Consider the following 24,348-nt stretch of genomic DNA (forward strand, 5'->3'; position numbering starts at 1 on the left):
TCATTTTTCTACATTCAGAAATAGAGGACGTAACCTATACTTTAGCCAGAAGTTTTCAATTTCTTAGCAGTGACAATTTAAGTAAATTTCCTATGAGTTGTGGGGATCTAACTTTGTTATGATTGACAATATAAAATTAGCCTTTTCTGCTGTTAAGATTATCTAGCATACCTATCAGTCAGGTGGAATGTGGAATGAGATTGCCCAGCTGTGGATTTGAACATCAGTAAAGTCAGCAAAGGGTTAAAAGTGGCTCCCTCTGATGGATTTAAAATTGCCACATACACACAAACAAGTTTTTCAGACTGCCCCATTTTATATCTTTGTTGAGAGACAGTATAGTTGCTGCATTTTAATGTTCAGATTATATTACAAATATATTGCAGTAAACCATGAAGAACCACCGTAGATTCTAGAAGCTGGCAATCTGTGTTTATATAAGCATCTCCTGCAGCACCTGTTTTATTTTATAGGTTCTGTAATCACAGTGACATTCTGAAAGAAGACCTTGAAGCTCACAGGGCAGCTGTCCTTACTAGCTCCCAGGACTCCTACCTGGGGGTGACAGCAATGAAAAGCAAATCAAGTCTTACTGGCTTGGCATTGCTGTCGTGATGGGATGGCCATTCTTGCTCCTAAATGCTCCAAAATCAAAAAGATCGTCAAGTTGCAATCCTCTTATTAAAATACATCTGCAGTGTTTACTAGCAGAGAACAGATTACTACTCAGAAGTGGTCAGTAGATGCATGTCTGTGAAAGCCCCTCTGAAGGGACCTTGTTTGGCTGGCCGAGTGAGCGCGTGGCTTTGGGTTTGCTTAGCCTACAAATGGTGCTGTCTTCCTTACCTGTCATGTGCCATTTAGGCTGTTCTATGTTAATGATATAAATAGGATATTTAGAGGATTCGGCTTAAATCTAGTACACATTGGATTCTGTGAAAGGGTGGACAGAAACCAGGATAATAGTCTTTAAAGGGACCTCGTCACAAGAAAAATTCACCGGATGAAGTGGCTCCGTTTTACATTAACTTCTGCATCTGTAGTTGTAATGTTGAAGCTATGGAAAATGCTGGAAATGACTTTCCCAGTCAGTAGCTTTTCAACCTAAGGCAGTAAAGGGCAATGCAAGAAAACCCTCTTTCCATTTTTATCATGCAAAATAAAAACCACAGTCTTAAAATACTCCTTTACAACGTGGTGGAAGAAGCTGGCTTGGGAGGAGTCCTTCTGAGCTCTCTAGGTCATTTGGTGATTATGTGTTAGAAGGCTCTTTAATCTCCTGTTTCTTTTTCACTCCCTTTTATATCTGTTTATACACTATTTGGCATAAACCACAGTTGTGGTGTAGCATGGGAAGGATATATGCATTTATAATTCTCTGTGCAAACCGAGTTGTTAAACTAAATGATTCATTTTGTGACTCTCTTAACCTAGGCTGCCAAACTGTGATTATAGGTGATAAGCCATGATGTCTGCACCTACTAGACTAACGATTGTTAGAGTTTCTCATCATTCATGATAGAGCATTGATTTCCATTATGAAAGGTTGTGTTTTACATGACTATTGATCTACAGTTATGTGTAAATCAGCCTTCCATAAGAAATGATCTTTCTTTATGACCACCACAAATATTTAAATTAATATCTGGAGTCTTCAAAACTGTTTCTTTACCACAATCATATTTTATAGCCAGATAAAGAAGTCAAGAATGTTTTCTGCTGTCAGCATTACATTCTGCTACAGTTAGAATTGCCTCATACGTTGTGACTGGAGTTTAATGCACACTGATTGTCATTGGTTCACTCTCCCGCCTTGAAAAAGTGCCAAGTATTTGTGACCTTTGAGAGAACAGCAGTCAGGTCTTTAAATACAGATTCTTTCTAATGGATTTTATTCACCAGGCTCCCCTGCTGCCCTCTTTACCCTAGCTTCCCCTTGTGCCCTTTAGCACCCAGAAGTCCCTGCTGGGAACTCCAAGGCTAAGTGAAATAGACCTGTCTGCTTTGTGATCATCATCTGGCCAGTTTGATCAACCATTGCAGAAACACTGGTTTGGAGAGAATGATTTATTCTTGTTCTTTAATGGTTAATAACTCTGGTATCATAGAATTCTTTTTTCCTTTTTTTTTTTTAAGACAGGATCTTGCTCTATCACTGAGGCTAGAGTGCCGTAGCATGATTTTGGCTCACTGCAACCTCTTACTCCTGAGCTCAAGGGATTCTTGTGCCTCAGCCTCCTGAGTAGCTGGGGATTACAAGTGTGCATGCTAATTTTTTGTATTTTGGATTTTTGTATTAGCACGTCCTGCTAATTTTTTGTATTTTTGGTAGAAGACAGGGTTTCACCATGTTAGCCAGTCTGGTCTTGAACTCCTGGCCTCAAGTGATCTGCCTGCCTCTGCCTCCCAAAGTGTTGGGATTACAGGCGTGAGCCATCACACCTGGCCTAGTGTCATAGAATTCTAATCCAGGTGGGGTGGAAAGGCTTTGACTGGCTACAAAGTCCTTAAAGGAGTGTGTGGTATAGCAGCAGCTCACATCTATCCCTTTAAGCTTGATCTGTAAAATGAGACACCACCCGCGGTAGCATACTCGAGAGCAGCAGTCACCAACATTTTTGACACCAGGGACCGGTTTCATGGAAGACAGTTTTTCCACTGACCGGGGTTATGGGGGTGTGGGCAGGGGGATGGTTTCAGGATGATTCAAGTACATTACATTTATTGTGTACTTTATTTCTATTATTATTACATTTTAATGTATAATAAAATAATTATATAATTCACCATAGTGGAGAATGAGTGGGAGCCCTGAGCTTGTGTTCCTGCAACTAGACTGTCCCATTTGTGGGTGATGGGAGCCAGTGACAGATCATTAGGCATTAGATTCTCATAAGGAACATGCAGCCCAGCTCCCTTGCACGCACAGTTCACAGTAGGGTTCGTGCTCCTATAAGAATCTAATACTGCCCCTGATCTGACAGGAGGCAGAGCTCAGGAAGAGCTAATGCTCTGTCCTCCTGCCACTCACCTCCTGCTTTGTGGTCCAGTTCCTAGCAGACCACATACCAGTACCAGTACGTGGCCCAGGAGTTGGGACCCCTGCTCTAGAAGATGATGTGAAGATTTCTGAATTTCTGCTCACAAAATGAAGCATCTTGAGAGAAAAAAAGAACAAATCACTCTTGTCATCATTATTTGTTTATGTTATATCAAGGATTAAGACTTTCATATGGGCCAAGTGGCTTATACTTTTAATTCCAGCACTTTGGGAGGCTGAGGCAGGTGGATTGAGCTCAGAAGTTTGAAGCCTGGGCAACATGGAGAAACCATGTCTCTACCAAAAATACAAAAAAATTAGCATGGTGTGGTGGCACACACCTATAGTCTCAGCTACTCAGGAGGCTGAGGCAGGATTGCTTGAGGCCAAGATGTCAAGGCTGCAGTGAGCTGTGATTGTGCCACTGCACTCCAGCCTGGGTGACACAGCAAGACACTGTCTCAAAAAAAAAAAAAGTCTCATATGCGATGTTTACTATTATCATGTAGAGGACCAAGCTATTGTTTTGTGATTGGAAGCCCTTCCAAGTACGTGAAATTAATTATAGACAATTTAAAGTATATTTCTTCATTACATTTTTAAAGAATTACCTGACATCAAACTTTGTTTTTTCTATGTGTCATCAATGTTATAAATTTTCCAATGTAAAGTAGACAAAACAGAAAAATCTCCTTTAAATCCTTGTACCACTTTGCAAATTTTCTGATACGGCATGTTTTTGTAGTGCCATGGGCAAAACTCCATTTAAGTTAGCCATGGCTCTTGCCCTCTTGCCTCATCTGTCCTGAAGTAAATCTGCAAGTCAGCTTGCTTTTGTGCTTTAGGGATTGTGTTCGTTGTTCAGAAGTCACAAACCCTAGGTGCCGTACCTCCTTCCAGCTCATTTTCCATTTGATCTTGTGCAAGTCAGTTAATCGATTTTGCCCTTTTGTGGGAAAAAGTATAATAATTATAGGAAGTCTTAACTAGTTTTTCTTGCTTGGACCCAAAGGGTAGTTGCAATTGAGTGGCGTATTAGTAACCAGAGTCTTGCCTTGGTTTTGCTTCTGCAGAAATTCATGTGCATTAGCCACCAGAGGGATTGTTCTTTGCTAATTTGACTCACTTAGTTATTTAATTAATTTAGTTCATCCTAATTAAACTTGCTTTCAAGCCAAAAGCATAGTTGTATTACTTATTATAAGAAATATACCTGCGGAACGGGCTAGAATTTGCTGATGACTGGTCAGTACATTTTCCCTGAAATGCAGGGCAGTCTGTTAAGAAACCGAATATAGATGCAAAGGTCAAGACAAAAGAATTGGGTAGTTTAATGACATCATTGCAGTATGGTATTAACCAAGAAAGGCAAGTTGCTGAAAGGTCTTTCCATCAAACTCATCAGAAGCCTTAGAATCACTCTTTGGAAGCTTTTAAATACGTTAAAGGATTCTAGTGACTCATCTCACTTTATGAAAGTCCTGGAAAAAAAATAGGGTTAGGTCAGGTACCAGTTATAACAATTAAGATTTATTAAGGAAGGTTCTGAACTATACCGAGACTTACTTTTTTTTCCAGAGATTTTATTATGAAATTTTTCAAACATAAAGAAAAGTAAAAGGAATCATACAGTGAACATTTGTATACATGCCACCCAGATTCTACTGCTGACATTTTATTGCACTCTCATATTTGTTTATCCATCCTTCCATCAATCTCTTCTTTTTACACATTTCTAAGTAAGTTGCAGACACTAGCATACATTTAACTTTTTAGCTTGACATTTTTAAACATTTGAAGTCTCATATACTCATTACTCAGATTCACCCAACTGGCTACATTTCATTAGTCTTGTTTTATCTCTTTCTCTAACCCTTTTTTTCTAGAGTAGTTTAAAACAGACAACATATCATTTCACCCACAAATACTTATACTGCTAACATATAAGGATGTAAAATATTATTGTTTAACATAACAAAATTATTCAGTTTATCTAATACCTAATCCTTGTCAGTTTACCTTGCTTATCTCAAAAAATGTTTTTTTTTTTTTACATTTGTTTTGTTTGAATCAGAGTTCAAATAAGGCCCACATATTACAATTGGCTATGTCTCCGAAATCTCTTTTAATTTTGTAACATTCCTTCCCTCTGTTTTTTTATACTATTGATTTGTTGAAGGAATTGGGTCATTTATCCGGGAGAATTTACATTCTTTATTTGGTTGGTATGTTTAACCAGTTCCTCTTTACTCTTTATTACCTGTAAACTGGTGGTTAAATCCAAATATGTGATTAAGTTCCAGGCCAGTTATTTTGGCAAGAAAATGTCATGGGTGGTGCTTGTACTTGAAACTGGGCAGCTCATGATACTTGGTCACCCCATGGTTAGTGATACTGAGACCGATCTGTAGGTTCAAATGTTGGAAGGTTGATGACTTCAGTACAGAAGTTTACTATTATATAATTTTTATAAAATTATGACTATTTCCTAGACAAATTCATTAATTTGGACTTATAAAATGGTGACTTTTCTAATTTGATTATTTCTTCTGCATTTATTGGAAGAACTTTCCCTTATAAACTACTTGGTGACTCTGAAATGTATTTATTTGACCACAAAAGTGGGAGAAATGCTTAATTCTATTTCTTTACCAATTTGCAGAATAATGAATTGTTGCCCTACCAGCCTCCAAAGGTTTTAAAGTTTATTTTTATTTTGTCTTTATTGTGGTTTAAAAAAATGTAAAATTAACCATCTTAACCATTTTGAACTGTACAGTTCAGTAGTGTTCAATATCTTTACTTTGCTGTACAGCAGATCTCCAGAATGTTTTCATCTTATAAAGTGGACAATCTATACCCATTAAACAACTCCCCATTTTTCCTTCCCCCCAGGCCCTAGCACCCACTATTCAACTTCTGTCTTTATGAATTTGACTATTCTAGGTACTTCATGTAAGTGGGATCATACAGTATTTGTCCTTTTCTGACTGATTTATTTCACATAGCATAATGTCCTTGAGATTCATCTATGTTGTAGTATGTGACAGGATTTCCTTCCTTTTAAGGCTGAATCAAAAGATTTTTATTTTTATTTTTTAAATTTTGTTTATGTATTTTTAGATGAACTCATGGATTTTTATGTATTCCCTATATTTCAGTCCATTACAGTTATTGCTGTTTAAATTGTCCCACCTTTGACAGTGGGAGCTTCCTCAAGATACCCCCTCCCCATCTTCAGTTCTTTTGACACAGCTTGGAGAGCTTCCTTACTTTCTGATACAACAAGAAGTTTCAGATTCATCTTGTGCATTTCTTGCCCCAGCCCTGAGTAGGGCATTTCTTTAAAGAACTCTGGTTCCTTTTAGTATATAAATACCCCAACCTGGGCAGCAACATAGGCTTACTTTTTAACTCTTTCCTAATATCTTAATTTTTAAAATATTGTAAGTAGACCATGGTAAGAGTGTAACAACAACTGCTGTTGAGATGAAGATGTGATCTGTTTCTCTTAACTACATGTCGGAGACTGATCATCTCTGCAGTGTTTCAAAACCGCTGTTGTACTTTAGAATCACCCTGTGAGCCTTAAAAACCCCACGGACCAGGCCGGGCGTGATGGCTCACGCCTATAATCTCAGCACTTTGGGAGGCCGAGGCAGGTAGATTGCTTGAGTCCAGGAGTTTAAGACAAGCCTGGGCAATATGGTGAAAGCCTGCCTCTACTAAAAATGTAAAAATTAGTCAGTCTCATAACCCAGTCTCTAAATAAATAGATTAAAATTTAAAAATAAAATTTAAAAAAAAATCCCACTGGCAGGCCACACCCCAGACCAATTTTACTGGACTCTGTAGGGGTGGCGCCAGGCACCCAGATTGTGCAAAGCTCCTCAGGTTGTTCTGTGTGCAGCAAAAGTTGAGAATACTCATTTAGCAATGAAATAATAACCAAAATTTTTAAAAGTTTTTTAAAAAAATGATACTTATACTCAAAACTCCCTTAGTCCAGAATATGTTGAGTTCCAGACTTTTCTGGATAAACTATCTTCTCCTAACATAATTGAGGCCTTTAAAAATGTAGGAATCTTATAACAAATCTATAGTGAGTGTCCTGTTTCTATTTTATAGACCTGGACAAGCACCAGACTTAAGCAGACCGAGAGCACAGGTGGGTCAGCATGTTGCCACCTTGAAAGAACATGATAATTCTCTCAAAGAAGAGGTAAGTAGCTAAACTATCTGAAGTTTTCCCAATCGCAGATGTGGACCAGAGGGAAAGGTTAGTAATTTTTACTTAAAAAAAAAAAATACATCTCCAGATGTGCAAGTTACTAATTTGAGGAAATGTTATATTTGGGGAAAAAAAAAAAAAAAAAAGATAAGAAAAGTAGTGAGTGAGGTTTTGTGGTTGGTTGGTTTTTGACTTTCTGATCTCAGGCCTTCTGCATAATGTTTTATGTAGGAATTCATTTTCCAAGAAATATCAAGGCATCTTATAACACTCTGGTTTTCCTTGTCCACGCCATGCTTTAGAAATACTGTGTAGTCATTCACGTCAATTCAGCAAATACACATTGATCCATTACTATACACAGATATCAGCCCAGATCCATTAGAGGGAAAGAGACAAATAAAATGTGGCCCCTCCTTCTGGGGTCTGACATCATGGGATGCATGTAACAAGAAAATGGCAAAAATACGGGCTTTCAGGAAAAAGAGCCAAGATAAGACTCCTAGAGAACGCTTAAATGACAGGTTTTTGATGGTATGAGTTGCATGGGGGCAGAAGCGACAAGAAAGGGTTGCCATGAGCCAAAGAACACACTGGGGAACCCAACACATATTCAGGCAACAGAGCCATCCTGAGGCCAAAGCGTGGGCTCAAGTCTGGGGAGCACAAGAGGTAGTTTCCTGCCATGCTCTGCAGCTTCCAGTGCCAGGCCAGGGAGACTGTGTTTAGTTTCGTAGCTTTTGAAAAGCCACTGGAGCTTTTTGAACAGCACTGTAATAGGATTTCTGCAGTGCCTTCATGTTTGGTTTGGGACTGAGACATTGAAGGAGAGAGCCCTGCAGTGGTTCAGGGAAGAGGAAGGAGGGTCCTGATTTGGGAGCTGGTGCCAAGAGAGAGTTTGAGGATGAACAGAAAGTGGAAATGGATGGAGCAAGTTCACAAGCAAATTGTGAAGGGAGGAACCAGAAGCCCAAGTTTAGAGCATGTCCTTTGGCACATTCTGTCCTCATTCCCTAGAAAAGCCACACCCAGGGAAACAGCCGTTCTTCTCCTAGGTTGAACGTCTTGGGAATGTGTCTTGCTTCAAAGCATGTTTTTTCATCCTGATACATAATATAGAATTTTCTGGCTTTGATTCTTTTTAAGGTGTTTTAAAAACTGTTATTACCATGCTCATAGTTCAAGGATTATATATCTGCACCTTCTGGAGACAAGTGTTGCTGCATCTGTCTTAAAGTCACATGCCCACGTAGCTATGCCGTCTAAGCATCTAGCGTTGCCCCTCCAGCCTTCCAGAGCACCTCTAGTCCTACTCAGACACCTCTTTCCTTGCCTCTCCAATTAAGAGAGTAGCAGGACTTTTGTGTTTTAGCATTTCAAACATACATATATTCAGTGATAGGACAGACCCACTAATCCCATGCCCACAACCCAATTCACATGTGTTGTTACCTTTGCACCATATTTGTTTCAGACCCCCTTCTCCTCATCGTCCACCTTTCCCTCATCTTCGAACCCCATTCCCTTCCTCCTCCTTGTGTCCTCCCTCAACCTCACCCACCTCCTCTCTCTTCTGCTCTTTCTCTCTTCTCCTCAAACTTCCTTCCCCTTCCCCTTTGCTTTAGGGGGAAGAAATAAATTATTAAAAAGATAGATACAGCCCCCTGTATGCCTCTTATAGATTTCATGCCCCTTTTCAAAGATAACCTAGATCAATTCCTTCTGTTGATGAATGTAGATCTTTTTTGTTGTTGTTTGTTTTTTCAAGACAGAGTTTTGCTCTGTTGCCCAGTCTGGAGTGCAGTAATGATCTTGGCTCACTGCAATCTCCGCCTCCTGGGTCCAAGCGATTTTCCTGCCTTAGCCATCCAAGTAGCTGGGACTACAGGCACATGCCATCATGCCTGGCTGGTTTTTTTTTTAATTTTCAGTAGAGACAGGGCTTCACCATGTTGGCCAGGCTGGTCTCAAACCGCTGACGTCAGGTGATCTGCCTCCCTTGGCCTCCCAAAGTGCTGGGATTACAGGTGTGAGCCACCGTGCCCAGCCGATGAACGTAGATCTTAAGAAAGATATTGTTTTGGTTTTATTGTTCCTTTGGTTTAGCACTGTCTTATAACACCATTATTTTTTATACTTGTTCACTGCAAGTATATCACATCTCAGGCATTTTAAGGGTAAAATAAGTGTTGATTGGCTGTCTTTTGCTATCTAATCTTTTTTTAATTTTATTTATTTATTTATTTATTTATTTATTTTTTTTTTTTTTGAGACGGAGTTTCGCTCTTGTTACCCAGGCTGGAGTGCAATGGCGCGATCTCGGCTCACCGCAACCTCCGCCTCCTGGGTTCAGGCAATTCTCCTGCCTCAGCCTCCTGAGTAGCTGGGATTACAGGCATGCACCACCATGCCCAGCTAATTTTTTGTATTTTCAGTAGAGACGGGGTTTCACCGTGTTGACCAGGATGGTCTCGATCTCTTGACCTCGTGATCCACCCGCCTCGGCCTCCCAAAGTGCTGGGATTACAGGCTTGAGCCACCACGCCCGGCCTAATCTTTTTTTTTTAAATGGTATTGTTTATATTAGAAAACATGGTCCAAGTCCCAATCACTCAATCTACTCATAATTTTTCCAATAATGGGAGGGGGTGCTGTCCAACTAATAACTAATGAATCAAATTATATTCTGCCTTCATAAAAGATCTTTGTTCATTTTTAAATCACTTTAGTGACAATCATAAAAATTACCAATACATTAATGACAAAATCTAGCCTTAAAAATGGAAGTAAACTGGTAATTTTTCATACAGTTAGGTTGTGGTTGAAGAAATGCACAACCCAAAAGAACAATACTAACAAAACGATGCAAGCAGGGCAAGCTTGTGAACTTAAGGACAAAATGCTTTTGTAAGTCCTAGAACTGTTTTGGTTTACATGTCATCCTTTTTCAATTAGTAAAATAAAGTGTCTTTGAGTGTTTCTGTATCTTGAAACCATGTACACATTTAGTAAATACTAGAGTTAAATCTCTCTCTTTAGATAAAATCTTAAAAGTAAGTGATTTTCAAAGTTTAAAAAAGCTCTACTAGAAACTACTTGGTTAAGAGTCTGATGAAGCTCAGAAATATTTACTTTGATCTCTTGGGTAAATGGCTAATTAAAAAGCCGCATGTAAATGATGTTTACCTGTGGGTCCCTGTGCTGTCAGCGAGTCAATCCCTTCTCTTGAGTAAATACATCATCAAAGCCGCAGAAACTCAGATTATGTCCCCTGGAGACCAGATAAGGTCCACAGTGCCCGCATAACCTATTAGGCAATTACATAATTGAGCTGCATGCTTTTAAATCAGAAAAATTTGTAATTACTTTTTGTAGAGAAAAAATGAGTTGGGTGCTTCATTAAAATACAAAGTGCTTAATGTTACTATTCTCCCAATGGTATCTGTTTCTACCCTGGAGAACTTTGTCACAGCAGAGCAACTTGCTGGTGACACTCATAGAGTAGATCGGGTCCTGCCCTCACCATACACACAGACCAGTTTTATTCACCGGGAAGATGCTTTCCCCAAATGCTGGACTGTTTTCTTGTTCTTATCTCCTGCATACTCATTTGCTGGGTCATATAAATATCTTCCCAATTTAAAAAAAATGCTGCGCAGATAAAATCCCTTCATTCCCTTTAACTTAGAACTTAAGTGATGATGCTTGCAATTCTCTTTAAAGACCAAGAAATTACTTCCAGTGTCCAAAAGGAATATTCTTGAACCTTGAGGAAGAGTCAGTTAAATCTGCATATTAGGGGAAAATATCATTTGCTGTCCACATCCATGATTTTTAATTATTTTACTTTTCTGTGTCTGTGTTAGTAACACTGGTTTGCATATAGAAGGGAATTTAGTTTTATCAGGTGCGTTTGCATTCATTTTCTCTGTGTATTGGTACCACGAATAGCAGAAATTGGATTTCTTTAGAGCTAGCATATGTTTTCTTTTAAAAACAAGCATTAAAAAAATCTTGAAATAGTAAGATAAACAAAAAGAAGAAAATTGGTCATGATCCTACTATTCTGCTATTTATATATAACCCTGTTAACATTATGATGTATGGTTTCTAATATTTAATATATTTATTTGGGAGGCCAAGATGGGCGGATCACCTGAGGTCAGGCGTCGAGACCAGCCTGGGCAACATGGCAGAACTCTGTCTCTACTAAAAATAGAAAAATTAGCCAGGTATGATGGCACGCACCTGTAATCCCAACTATTTGGGAGGCTGAGGCACAAGAATTGCTTGAACCTGGGAGGCAGAGGTTGCAGTGAGCCGAGATTGCGCCACTGTACTCTAGCCTAGGTGACAGAGTGAAACTCCATCTCAAGGAAACAAAAAAAAATTCAGTATGTTGAAAAACATAGGTTGCATTATTTGTACATATCACCTCGTTTTTTTATCCCCATATGCTGCAAGGTGAACTCTTTCATACCATTACATGTTCTATTTACATCATTTCAAATGGCTTTCTGGAGGTCCCCTATCTACTGTCACTTCAGTTATTTACCTGTTGTTCAACATTTGTTTCTAATTTTTCCTCTAGTAAAAAAGTTTCAAAGAGTATCTGTGCAATTCAGATTTTACAAATATCTATAATATTTCCTTAGAATGAATTCCTAGATGTAGAATTATTAGGTCAAAAGGTGGATATAGCTTTCAGGGTTTTGCTATGCATGGCCAGCTCTCACTCTAGAAGGGTCATCAGAGTTACCAGTAATGGATGAAAATATCATTTCTCTGAGTTCTTTATGAAATTAGATACTATCAGCTTTTTTTTTTAGGTTCACCAATTTGAGAGATGAAAATGACATCCAATGTTTTTTTTTTGTTCATTTGACCTTTTTGTTACAATTGAGGTCAAACTTTTTCTCTACCTATTTATTAGCTATTTGTATTTCATTTTTCATAATCGTCAGCTCATGTTCTTTGCTCATTTTTCTATTAGGTTAGTAATATGTTTTCTTATTGACTTGCAAAAACTTTTAAAATATAAATTTGGACATTTTGTTGCAATATTTTTAGCAGTTTAATTTTTTCATGTATTTTTCTTAATGGTGTTTTGGACACAATGTCATTTCCATTAGTATCTTCATCTGTCTGTTTATATATTTGAATATCACAACCATTAAATTTTTGGATATAATTTAAGAGTCAGCCTAGATGATTCTTGGGGTTCTAGACATAGCAAGATTAATACTTAAACTGAATATGGAGGAAAATTCTAGTAGAACTGAGCTAATAATTAAAGGAATAGCACTGTAGGTGTAATTCGTTGAACACTTTATCTGCCGTAATGTCTGAAATATGAAGGTATCAACATCAGTCATTCCACAAGTAGTGTGTGCCCTGACATTTAATTTCCAAGCCCTTTCTCCTGACTCCTGGGAAGGCTGAAAAGTGAGAGGGTGGTTTGTTGGTATTGACTTAGGCTTCAGACTGCTGAGAACAATGAAACAATCTCTAGTTATCTCTTTTGGGCTCCAAATGTACATGATTCAAAGAGAGCCTTTATTAGTAACAGGTAAGTTGGAGCCCATGCATTGTTTATTCATAAGCACTATCAGAAAGCCTGCGGTAAAATTGTTGTCTGATGATATTTTTTCAGAGAATTAGCGCCAATTTGCAGAACCCATTCAGTCCCAGCATGAAATGTAATAAAACAACCTGTTAACTCTTCTCTGAGCTTCTCTGTGGGTTAGTGTCATCAGTCACAGATTGCAAGCTCCTTCATATTGGAGGTTTCCTTAGAAATATGCTTTTCTGCAGTATGGTTTCCACTGAATGCTTACCACTTTCACACCAGTGTGAAATCAAAAAATTGTAACTTGAACCACTGGAAGTCTGGGACTATCTGTATTTTATCCCATTTATGTTTACTACTCAGTACTTATCTCCAGGATTTCTGTTACTTTTTTGATAGAAATGTTTATAAAAGAACATATCTTTTAAGATAATTCTATAGATAATTCATCAAAGATGATAAGCAGGGACAAAGACAAAAAGTAGCCTTTTTTTTTTTTTCCATGTCTCTATTATTAAACACAATTACAGGTATACGCATTTTTAGACTGCATTCTAGCCTGGGAAATAAAGCAACACCCCTGTTCTCTCTCCCTCTTCCTCTTCCTCTTTCTTCCTCTTCTTTATTCTTTTTATTTTTTTTTTCTTTTATTCTTTTCCTTCCTTCCTTCCTTCCTTCCTTCCTTCCTTCCTTCCTTCCTTCCTTCCGTTCTTTCTTTCTTCTTTCTTCCTTTCTTTCTTTCTTCTAAAAAAAAAAAAACAAATACCTACCCAATGTAGCAAGAGTAAACATCATGTGCTAGCTGGGCCAGCAGTGAACAATATTTTTATCACGTAGTGATGTAAACACAGCTTGCTAATCTACATTAAAAATGATTTGATTCTATTGTGATACTTCTATTAAAAAAAAAAGAAATATGCTTTTCTGGAACATCTGCAAACAGTACATCTTGAGAATGTGTTACAGATGTTTTCCTGACTGCAGAAGTTGTTTTTGCCAGGCGCAGTGGCTCACACCTATAATCCCAGCACTTTGGGAGATCAGGGAGCACAGATCACCTGAAGACAGGAGTTTGAGACCAGCCTGGCCAACATGGTGAAACCCCGTGTCTACTAAAAATACAAAAATTAGCCTGGTGTGGTGGCACACGCCTGTAATCCCAGCTACTTGGGAGGCTGAGGCACAAGAATCACTTGAACCTGGGAGGTAGAGGTTGCAGTGAGCTGAGATCACACCACTGCATTCCAGCCTGGGCGAGAGAATGAGAGTCCATCTCAAAAAGAAGTTGTTTTTGACTAAAAATCTGTGACCTATTCTTGTCTATCCTTGTCTGAGGCTACTTTTGTCTTTGTCCCTGCTTATCATCTTTGATGAATTATCTATAGAATTATCTTAAAAGATATGTTCTTTTATAAACATTTCTATCAAAAAAGTAACAGAAATCCTGGAGATAAGTACTGAGTAGTAAACATAAATGGGATAAGATAGTCCCAGACTTCCAGTGGTTCAAGTTACAATTTTTTGATTTCACACTGGTATGAAAGTGATAGGCATTCAGTGGAAACCATACTGCAGATACCCATACGGCAATTATATCTTTCATTTTTAGTATAGTATCCAACAAATTACATGTGAAAATCAACATTTTATAATAAAATAGGCTTTGTCTTACCCATCCGTAGGCTAATGTAAGTGTTCTGAGCAGTTTAAGGTAGGCAAAACTAAGCTATGATGTTCAGAAGGTTAGGTGTGGTAAATACATTTCCAGCTTACAGTTTTTTCAACTTGTGGTGGGTGTATTGGATGTAACTCCTTCATAAAGTCAAGGAGCGTCTGTATACAAAGTAAATTAAACTAGCAGTACAGCGTGCTCACCACATCACTTACCTCACCATGGAAAAGAGGGCTCAGTGTAGAACAGTTAGCAATGGCGGTATTCTTATCAAGCATACAAGGACTCATTGGAAAGATGTTCATGGTAGATTCCAGAAGCAGGTACAGTGCAGTGGTCCTTGTAGGCAATTGGGAGGGGGGGGGCATTGATTGTAACCAGCGTTGGCCTGGGCTTCAAAGGCAGGACCCTATGCCTTCCCCTTAGTCTGCAGAAATGGGGATACTGAGCAGGTCATCCCAACAGAGTTATCACAGTGGAGTGAAATTCAGGGAGTAGTTTCTAGAAACAGAGGAAAAGCCCCTGGTCACTAGAACTGTACCACAGAAAGGTCCTGGCTGCAAGGCTAACTTGACACCAAGTTCTTTGGCCAAGGGGACTAGAACTCCTTAAATTCCCCTAATCAGCTGTTCCAGCCCCTAGGGCAGGCCATGGGCCTAGGAGGTCAGCCAGTCCTAGGGAGAGCAGAAGGCAAGAACTCTGCAGGGATGTCAGGACTAAAGGCAGTTGCTTTGAAGTGTCTGAAACACCAAACATGCAAGGCCAGACCATCCATGCTCTGCTTTAGTGATTCTCCCTGTCAGCGTGTCTTCATCTTCTTTCATGTTAACAAGGAAGGTTATTTTTCCCACCTTGTTCACTGGGTAGTTATGTTGTTACCCCTTCACTCTTGGACTAAAGGTGACCTGTGAACATTTGTCCAGTTCTGCTCTTCATGTTAATTTTAAACTCTCATGTGCATTTCCCACAGTTGGGTTGGGCACTACCTAGTATTTACTGTCATTATCAGATAGCGGTTGGTCACCACCACCACCACCACCACTGAGGTTTCCCCTCCAGCTACCTAAGGAAATCGCCACTTGTCAATAGGAAATGAAAGAAATGTACACTCTGGCAGCAGGATAATGTGATCAGTGGTTATCTACTAAAAGTTTAACTCTTGTTACGAGCATATTTTTATTTCTTGGGGGAAAGTACTGACCTGAAAATCAAGAGACATGGCTACTACAAACCCAGGTCCTGTGAATTGCCCCTTTTTCTCCACCTCTAAAGTTGGCTCTGATAAAAACCTGTGTCCTCATCCTTGCTCAGAATACATGATGTATATAGGTAAGACAATGCCTTTGAAAAAAGATAAGCAATGTGGTGGGTGAGTTCCCCCAGATCCCCAGCCAACTTAGAGGCAAAGTGCAGACCATGTTAGTACTTGATTGAAGATTGGGATTTAGAATAAGGCAGTTATCTTTTTGCCCAATGCATCCTCTTCAGTTACAAATTTTTCTGCAATCTTCTTGTTTAGGGGAAGTGTATGGGTCATTTTTAGGAGGATATGGGTATTGCAAGGTCACATCTTTCCAGATCTCTTTCCCGGTTCAGAGTAGTTCTGTCTGACATGCCTAGAAAATAGGATTCGTGTAATGACAGAATAAATTTTTCCTTCAGAAAGGAGGTCTGAGGCTCTGCCATTTGTATGTATCAAAGGGAGGATAAACCTGCCCAGATTAACAGAGGTAGTCACATTTCATATACATATTTCACAAACAGAAAAACATTTCTGCATTATGTAAGATTCAGCCCTCAAAAAGTGTATTCTTGTGAGGGTAACTTGCAAAGAATTAGATTATAGTAGAAAATAACCAGGTGTTGTTTATCTTGACATTTTAATTTTATTTAAATGTAGGAAACAAATTAAATCCTAAGTAAAGCTTAACTTAAAATTATATTTGAAGGCTATGTCTTTGAGAACAAGGGAAATGTGGCTACAGTTTTTTATTTCTTTGTGCTTTTTTTTTTTTGAAATACTGTAGGCAACAGCATTATTGAGAAAAGCCCTTACAGAAGAGTGTGGCCATAGGTCAACTATTCACAGTAGTGAATCATCTTGCAGCTTGTCATCTATTCTGAATAGCAATAGTGGAGTAAAGGAACCCAAACCTGCTGTATGGCTCAACAGTGTTCCTACAAGGGAACAAGGTAACTATTGTTAAAGTGTGTGTCCACAGCAAAAAGGCATTCAGGATCATCACCTTTCTTGAGGTATACCTATAGACTATCACTGACTAGAGAATACCTCTGATTTTAATATGCATAATATGTTATTTGTTTTATACCACCTTCCAATAAATACGTATGTTCTCCTTTAGTCTAACAGGAATGGGAAATCTAACTGTAACTCTGTAGGTCTAGTGAATTTCTAATAAAATAAGTATGAAGAAATTAGGAAATCTTAACAAAGCTAATCACTTGGCAGTAGATAATTTTTTTCCCACAAAGATGAAGATGATTCCATAAAATACTGTGAAGTTTTTGATATCTCTTAGTAGAATTTACTCATAATTGTAAACATACCTTTTAGTTATAGTAGAACCTTTTCAGTGTCCGAACAGTTGATTAAGAATCAATGAATTTATGCCCCCAAAATTTAATGACCAATTTTGAGTACCCAGAAACTGTGATTATTTTAGCATTACTGCTAAGACATGCCATTTAACTGCTTTAATGGTTTTCCAAGACAGCTATGAATGCCTCAGGAATTGCTCGAGTTGATGTACAAGTGCAGGATGTGAGACTCACTTATTTTATGTCTCACCCAAATTTGATAGATGTCAGGGCAAATTATTTTGCATGAAAGCAACATAGAGTACCTTAATTTAATTTTATTTTTAAATTTTCATTTATGAGATACCTTAATTTTAGAATAGGTTTCCTTTTAGGAACAGTATTATTTCAGACAAGAAATACATTAACAACAACAAAAAAAGTGAACATAAAAGGAATGGCAATTAAACATCCAAAGGATCTATTTCTTAACTTTGAAATATATTTTTATTACTATACATTCAATTTTTAGAAGTTTCAAGTGGCTGTGGAGACAAGAGCAAGAAAGAAAATGTGGCTGCAGATGTCCCAATCACAGGTAAAGCCATGGTTGTATAAGAGTTTCAAACACAAAATTTAGCATTTTTATATAATCAGAACATTTTTGGTTAGTGGTTTTTGGACCCCACTAAGAGCAAGTATATTCAGCTACTGCATGCTGGAGCAGGAGATTAATCATAAGGGCAGAACGTAAATGCTTATGTTAACATAAACTAAGGTGGAAAATCACCGTGTCTATTGAATTCTTCCTCACCATGTTATATATTTACATCTGTAACATCCTCCAGCACGCACCCTTTCAGCACCTGCGTCTGTGTGAAAAGGTCCATCTCCCTGGGGAACACCCAGTCATTACATAGCAAACTATAGATGTGTCTGATTTTATTCTTTTTTTTCCTGTTGTAATTGAATATGTATATTAGAATAAGAGCAGGAAATTTTTTTTAAAATGCCAGATAGGAAGCTTGCGTTTGCCTCAGTTACAAAGCCTGTCTGATAATTTAAAAATTGTACCAATCAGGCTTCATCAAGACCTATTAAGATTTCTGCACATGTATTAGGCTTTTTTAGGTGGAATCTGAATGATATCATTATTTTTTTTCTTTTTAGAATAGCAACAGCAGCAATTAGTATTCTGTACAGAGTTCTATTTGTCATACATCTGAATTTACTAGTACCTTATTTTGTAAAGTGGTGTACTACTTCATTATAAATTCAAAGGTTTGACTTTAAATATTTATACAAGTAAATACACCATTGCACCAAGGTACTGAGGCATGCATCTGCATATGTGGTAGTTTTGTTTTTGTTTATAAGCAGAAAAGAATGACTTGCTTTTATGGCAGTGCAGTTCCTGGCATGATGATTAATTTTTTAAACTCATGTTTCTGTGATGAACTCTGGTTTTGAAAATGGAGCTTATGGTGGAACAATTATTGTGTATATTATGCATCCAGATAATATTTCACTCCAAAATGCAGGTGTTTTTTTATAATTTTAAACATTTTCCCCAATGATATGTTTATTGTGTTTTTAGTTTTCATTTTCAGAAAAATCTGGTATGGTTCCCTGTTATTTTTATTAATAGAAATATAGATGATCCCAAACTACAGATAACCAAGAAGTCATTTGGATGCTTTTCCCTTGCATTTACTTTTGGATGCAGAAGTATCTAATGGCCTTTGAATTTATTTCAGTTAAAATTATAAAAGCTTATTGAGGCAAAACCAGGAAATGACCTAGTTGTTCATTCTTCTCTTTTCACTATTCTTTATAATCATCCCTTGCTGGGAGCAGTTGACTCTCCCCAAAGGTAATGCAAATGTATTTTCTCATAGACTTTCTTTATAAGAAAACCGATAGTTAAGTACCAGGGTTTCAAATCCTCCATTATGCAGAAAGATGTGCAATATGCCTAGAAGCAACCTGGCTATTTGCCATTAAGATTTTAAAAGAAATTGTAATTCTAACAACCTGCTATTGATTAATCAATAGTTGGCAGTTTTTAAAAAAATGCATTGTGCCTATTTTGTGCCAAAATATTAGACATAAAGAAAACCTTTGGAAATTAAAAAAAAAAGGCTTAGCAAAGCCGTATACTTTGTTAAAGTGTTGCTGTTCTGTCCTTGCCAGTGCACTCTCCCCACCCAGGGACCTCCCATGAAATTCATGTTTGAGGGCCTCATGCACCTTGGCACTACTAATACAGTTGCTTTGTCCATCATTGTGGCTACTTTGTTCTCTAAGTTCTTGACTATCATCCCTTTATTAAATGTTTGTGACTTTGTCATAACTATTTGGGAGATTTGGCTTTTGGTAGAGTAAAGCAAGTACGTAGTTTAAGATAGAGTCTGCCTGCCTCTTTATAATAGTTCTGTTGGAGTTTCCTGTTTGTGTGGGTGCATGCTGGTTGTGTATGTATGGGCTGCATTCCTTCTAGAATATTCCAAAGAAAAGAAATGTTGCTGGGGGTTGAGGAAATGTAGCAATTGGGCTGGGGCTTTGGGACGAGCCATCATTGTCAGCTCTTTTACTCCTTGCTGTTTCTCCACCCTCTCTGAGCCTCTGTATTGGGAAAGCAGACATACTGCCCAATAGAATTATCTTAAAGTTTCAATGAAATCATTTGTGAAAGTGCCAAGCAGATACTAGACAGTCAATTTTATCTGTGATGTGTAATAATATTCATGTGAACATTGTTAGAGTTCTTGGTCTTCTGTGCTGGCCCCCACAATCCCCAGCATTTCCATACCAGCTATGAGGAGCCTCACAAAGCAAACTGAAAGAGGAACAGAAGTAGAGAGAATGAGGTTGCAGCAAGACAGAAGTGCCGTCCCGAGATGAACCCCCAGAAGAGTGGACACTTCCAGTCTGTTCTTGTGGACCTGCATACCTTCCCTGAGTTGTGGTAACCACTTGGGACCAGGACCCACACAAGCACAGTGCTGCTGCAATACCTGCAAGACGGTACTTCCCTTAGTTTCTGCAAGAAATTGCTACTTGAGAACACAATTGAGATTCAAATCCAGAAGGATGTTTACGTTATCAAAAAGGAATCTCAAGGAGAGTTTGATGATACTTTTCCAACTTCCACTTAGTCCCATGCGGAAATCGGTTGAGAAAAATCCCAAACAGCTGCCGAAGTACTCCTGAAGATCTCATTAGTCAAGGCCCAGGCATCTCTGCCTGGGAGTGCCCCTGTGTCCTTAGTAACCCCATGCACTCACAGTGGAAGACGTTGTAGGGTACCAGCTGGCAGACCTCCCCTGATGTGTGTGCTGCCCCACAAGTATTGATGAGCTAATGCAGCATTTCCCAAAATGTGTTCTTTGCAATGCTCCACTCAGAAAATACATCAATTAACACATATTTTGTTGTCAAGCCCTGTGTGATCCTTCTCTCTCTCTGCAGTATGCATAATGCATAGAAGCATAGTGAAGACTCGGAAAACTTTCAGCAAAGGAATTGTTTAGAAGTGTGATCCTAGAGTTTAAGATAACTTATTTTTTTGATAATGGAATTCTTCCTAACATCCAACAGAATTAATGATCTGTGGAGCATGCTTTGTAAAATATACACACATATATGTGGAACACTTTTTAAAGCAGTGAGTCCAGTGGGGGCACCAGCTTTCTCAATACACGAAAATTATCTTCAACATTTTCCTGTGGCTTCATTTTGTGGGAAGCTCCTTTGTGGGTGAGATTGCTTTGTAATGAGATTTGGGGCTACTTTAGTGTAACTACACCCAGATGTTATGACTGACAGCTGCTTGTTACTGCTTTTCCTTGAATTGACGAGGAGGTTACAATAGTAACTAAAGTAACTAAAGGTGCCCAGAGGTACTGTTCTTCAGTGTGGGGTCCTTCTGTGTGTCTTTACTTGCTTTTTAGCCATTTCAGAAGATGTATAAGAGAAGACGTGGCTGGGGTGAAATCTGGGAAGTCACAGGAGGTTGGGGGTGGAAAGCTGTGAAGCCATACCATTATCAGAATGAGGGGGTCCTGGGGATGTTTAACCTGGGAAGTGCACAGTAGCTCTTTAAATATTTGAGGAGCTGCCATATACCAGGCAGAATATTTATTGAGCTTAATTATAGAGAGTAGCTCAGTAACAAAACAACTTTCTAGCTCTTCATTTCAGCAAAACCAAGATCAGTACCTTCCAGGTGTGAGTGCTTAAACCATGACAGGAACCATGACTTTTTTTTTTGAGACAGGGTCAGGGTTTTGCTCTGTTGCCCAGGTTGGAGTGTACTGGTGTGATCACAGCTCATTGCGGCCTCCATCTCCTGGGCTCAAGTGATCTTCCTTCCTCAGCCTCCCAAGTAGCTGGGATTGCAGGCATGAACCACCATGCCTGGCTAATTTTTGTATTTTTTATAGAGATGGGATTTCACCAGTCTGGTCTCGAACTTCCGCTCAAGCAGTCCGCCCGCCTTGGCCTCCCCAAATTCTGGGATTATAGGTGTGAGCTACCTTGCCTGGCCCTGTGACTTGCTAAAAGAGGCATTTTGGAAGGAATTCTTGTTTCTGTGACCCCTGACATCCCTTCTAATGCCAAGGGACTATGCTTCTGACTCTGTGCTAAATGGAATACAGTGTGGCAGCATTCTCGTATCTTCATTTCCTTTCTCATTTGCTCATCACCCCAAATGGAGGTTATCTTGGCCGAGGGGCTCCTCCTTAAAGAGTCAGCTGTCACTTTGAAGACATCTGCCTTGTTAATCATTATGGAGCATGTGAGTTTTCTGTGTTGAGATTTACATAGAAACTCTCCTGGACACACACTGCTGCCCCAACTACACACACAAAGTCAATATTCCATAGCCTGTATGATCTGTTGTTGTGAATATAATCTACCTCTTTTGTTAGTCTAGTTGTTGCTTACTAAAGAATCTGGTGGAAATCAAAGATGAATTTTTATATCTCTAAATGTATGGTTTTCTGTATGTAATAAGTAGTATATAATTAGATGTATTGATATGATATATATTAGTTATATGTTATATATAATCAGATATAAAATCCTTAATTGTATTAGTTAATATAATTAATACTTTTACTTGGGCTGAATCCTGGGATACCAGGGACTACAAAAGATGGGATCCCTGCCCTCACCAAGCCTCCCTCATCTCTAACCTTCACAACAGTCCTATAGGGTAAACATTAGCACTCACCCTACAAGTGCTCAAATAAACTTAGAAAAGTGCCTGCTCAAGGCCGTGTAGCTAGTGTGTTAACTTCTTCCATTTCACTGCCCTACCTCTTTTATTTATTTATTTATTTATTTATTTATATTTTTTTAGACAGCCTCACTCTATCACCCAGACTGGATTGTGGTGGCATGATCTCGGCTCACTGCAACCTCTGCCCCCTGGGTTTAAGCAATTCTCATGCGGCACCCTCCTGAGTAGCTGGAATTACAGGTGTGTTCCACCATGCCTGGCTAATTTTGTATTCTTGGCAGAGATGGTTTTGCCCTGTTGGCCAGGCTGGTCTCAAACTCCTGGCCTCAAGAGATCCACCCACCTTGGCCTCCCAAAGTGCTGGGATTACAGGCATGAGCCACCATGCCTGGCCTACCCTGCCTCTTTTATTTTACCAAAAAGACAAATGCATCAGGATATCAGGATCAATTAAACATCAATGTACATTATAACAGAAGATGAGCATTGCAAGGCTGCTTCTGAGAGTAATGATAAAGATTGCCTTTTTTTTCTCTTGGGTTAGGCCTGGAGAGGTGGGCAGCTTGCAAGGATTTTCAAATGCAGCTTCTCCCAAGAGGAATGCCTTTTATAAAATAGGGCAAACCTGAGCCCAGCTGGGCTGTTGGGAAGTCAGTTTCCTGAAGCTCTCAGACCATGAGGAAAGTGATACTTGTCTAGATTGGGAGAGAAAGTCTGTCTTTTGAACTACTTATGTCTCCAAAGTGAAAATTCCCCACATTGACAATTTTGTTTGTATTCACACTAAAATTTACCTTTCAGCATTAAGTGAGTTTTTATTTCAGCAGATGATGCAGCTATGCTAAATGTCATAAAAATTCAGCACCTAGCACAGTATCTGACGCAGAGTGGGCACTTAATTTGTCAAATGAATAAAAATAGGGATATTAAGGAATTTTCTTAAATGCTTGTTGATTCAGGACAGAATGCTCTCTCTTTCCATCATTCACTCCACCAATACTTTTCCCACCCCACGTGCCCATCCTGGCAAAACTAGTCTCCTTAAGCTCCATGTGAAAAGGGCTCTCAGCTTTTATCTCAAGAAGATTAAGCCTCTAAGAATGTCCATTCAGCCTCTCATTCTTTTGACACCAATTCTCTTGGTCAAGCTGTGTTGAAAGTAGTTCCCTGACTGTGCCATTCCTCATGGATATTCTTTGGCAAGCTGAAATATGCAAGGTAATGCTGAGACATCCATTTAGAATCTTTCCAGGAGGTCAGCATAGATTTAGAGGGTGCCACTTGGAGTTCTAGGCAGTGCTTCTCAAAACATGATTGCTTGAGTTTGACGTCAATTTGGAAAGGGGCTGGAAAGATATAAGTGGCTGGGTTGTCACTGGTGACTGGATTTATCCTGAGAGGAAAGCACAGTGGTATAACACTGCAAGTACTGAGGCTTTACCAAGAATGTGCTTCACCTGTCCTGTCCCAGAAGCACTTCCCTGACAAGAATCAGTCAAAGCATGTTACCCGTCGTCCCTGAGACAGGGAAGCCAGGCTTTTGTAAAACCAGAGGAATGCACCATATGTTGCTGGATTGTCCATTGAAAGTCCACGTGGCCGTTTCTCTGCCAGGGGTCAGCCTGCTGGGGCTTCACCCACGGTGCCTGCTGCCTGCTACCTGCAGTAGCGAAACATTCCTCATTATATTGCAGGGCAGTGCTGTTTATTTAACATGGTCATTAAAGGATAAAAGGTACCTTTCTAAAGGGTCTTCCTGACTGGATGCTTCTACGTTCAAGGAGATGAACTCATAAATGCCAAGAGAAATTCTCCCCAGTGGTTCATTGTAGAATCCCATGTAGACTTTTAGAGCATACCCGTGCCCCAGCCATACCCTTGGCAAACTATTTCTGTACCTCTGGGGGTGGGACCCAGGCATAACTACTTTATAACACATCCAGGTGAATTCTTAGGTTTGAGAACTGTGGAGCTGGGGTCCTGGTTCAGAAGAGCCCTTGTAGGGTCCTGTTGTGGAGCTCCCTCATTTTACATAGGAGACTAAGAGAGA

The 24,348-nt window shown here is 39.0% G+C and overlaps 1 protein-coding gene across 6 annotated transcripts in view; it reads left to right on the forward strand.

Annotated features, from left to right (window-relative positions):
- KIZ (kizuna centrosomal protein) overlaps positions 1-24,348 on the forward strand; it is a 112,544-nt gene that overhangs the window by 63,047 nt on the left and 25,149 nt on the right. For 3 of the 6 annotated variants that reach the window (XM_032248133.1, XM_032248129.1, XM_032248130.1), the window contains 3 exons: positions 7,169-7,262; positions 16,540-16,705; positions 17,583-17,648. In XM_032248133.1, the coding sequence (XP_032104024.1) occupies positions 7,169-7,262; positions 16,540-16,705; positions 17,583-17,648 (326 nt within the window). The remainder of the gene's footprint in view (positions 1-7,168; positions 7,263-16,539; positions 16,706-17,582; positions 17,649-24,348) is intronic. The other 3 variants (XM_032248134.1, XM_032248131.1, XM_032248132.1) reach the window with 1 other exon arrangement.

The sequence above is a fragment of the Sapajus apella genome, unplaced genomic scaffold (assembly GCF_009761245.1).
Source record: "Sapajus apella isolate SASKATOON/1434 unplaced genomic scaffold, GSC_monkey_1.0 scaffold65, whole genome shotgun sequence".
NCBI lineage: Eukaryota > Metazoa > Chordata > Mammalia > Primates > Cebidae > Sapajus > Sapajus apella.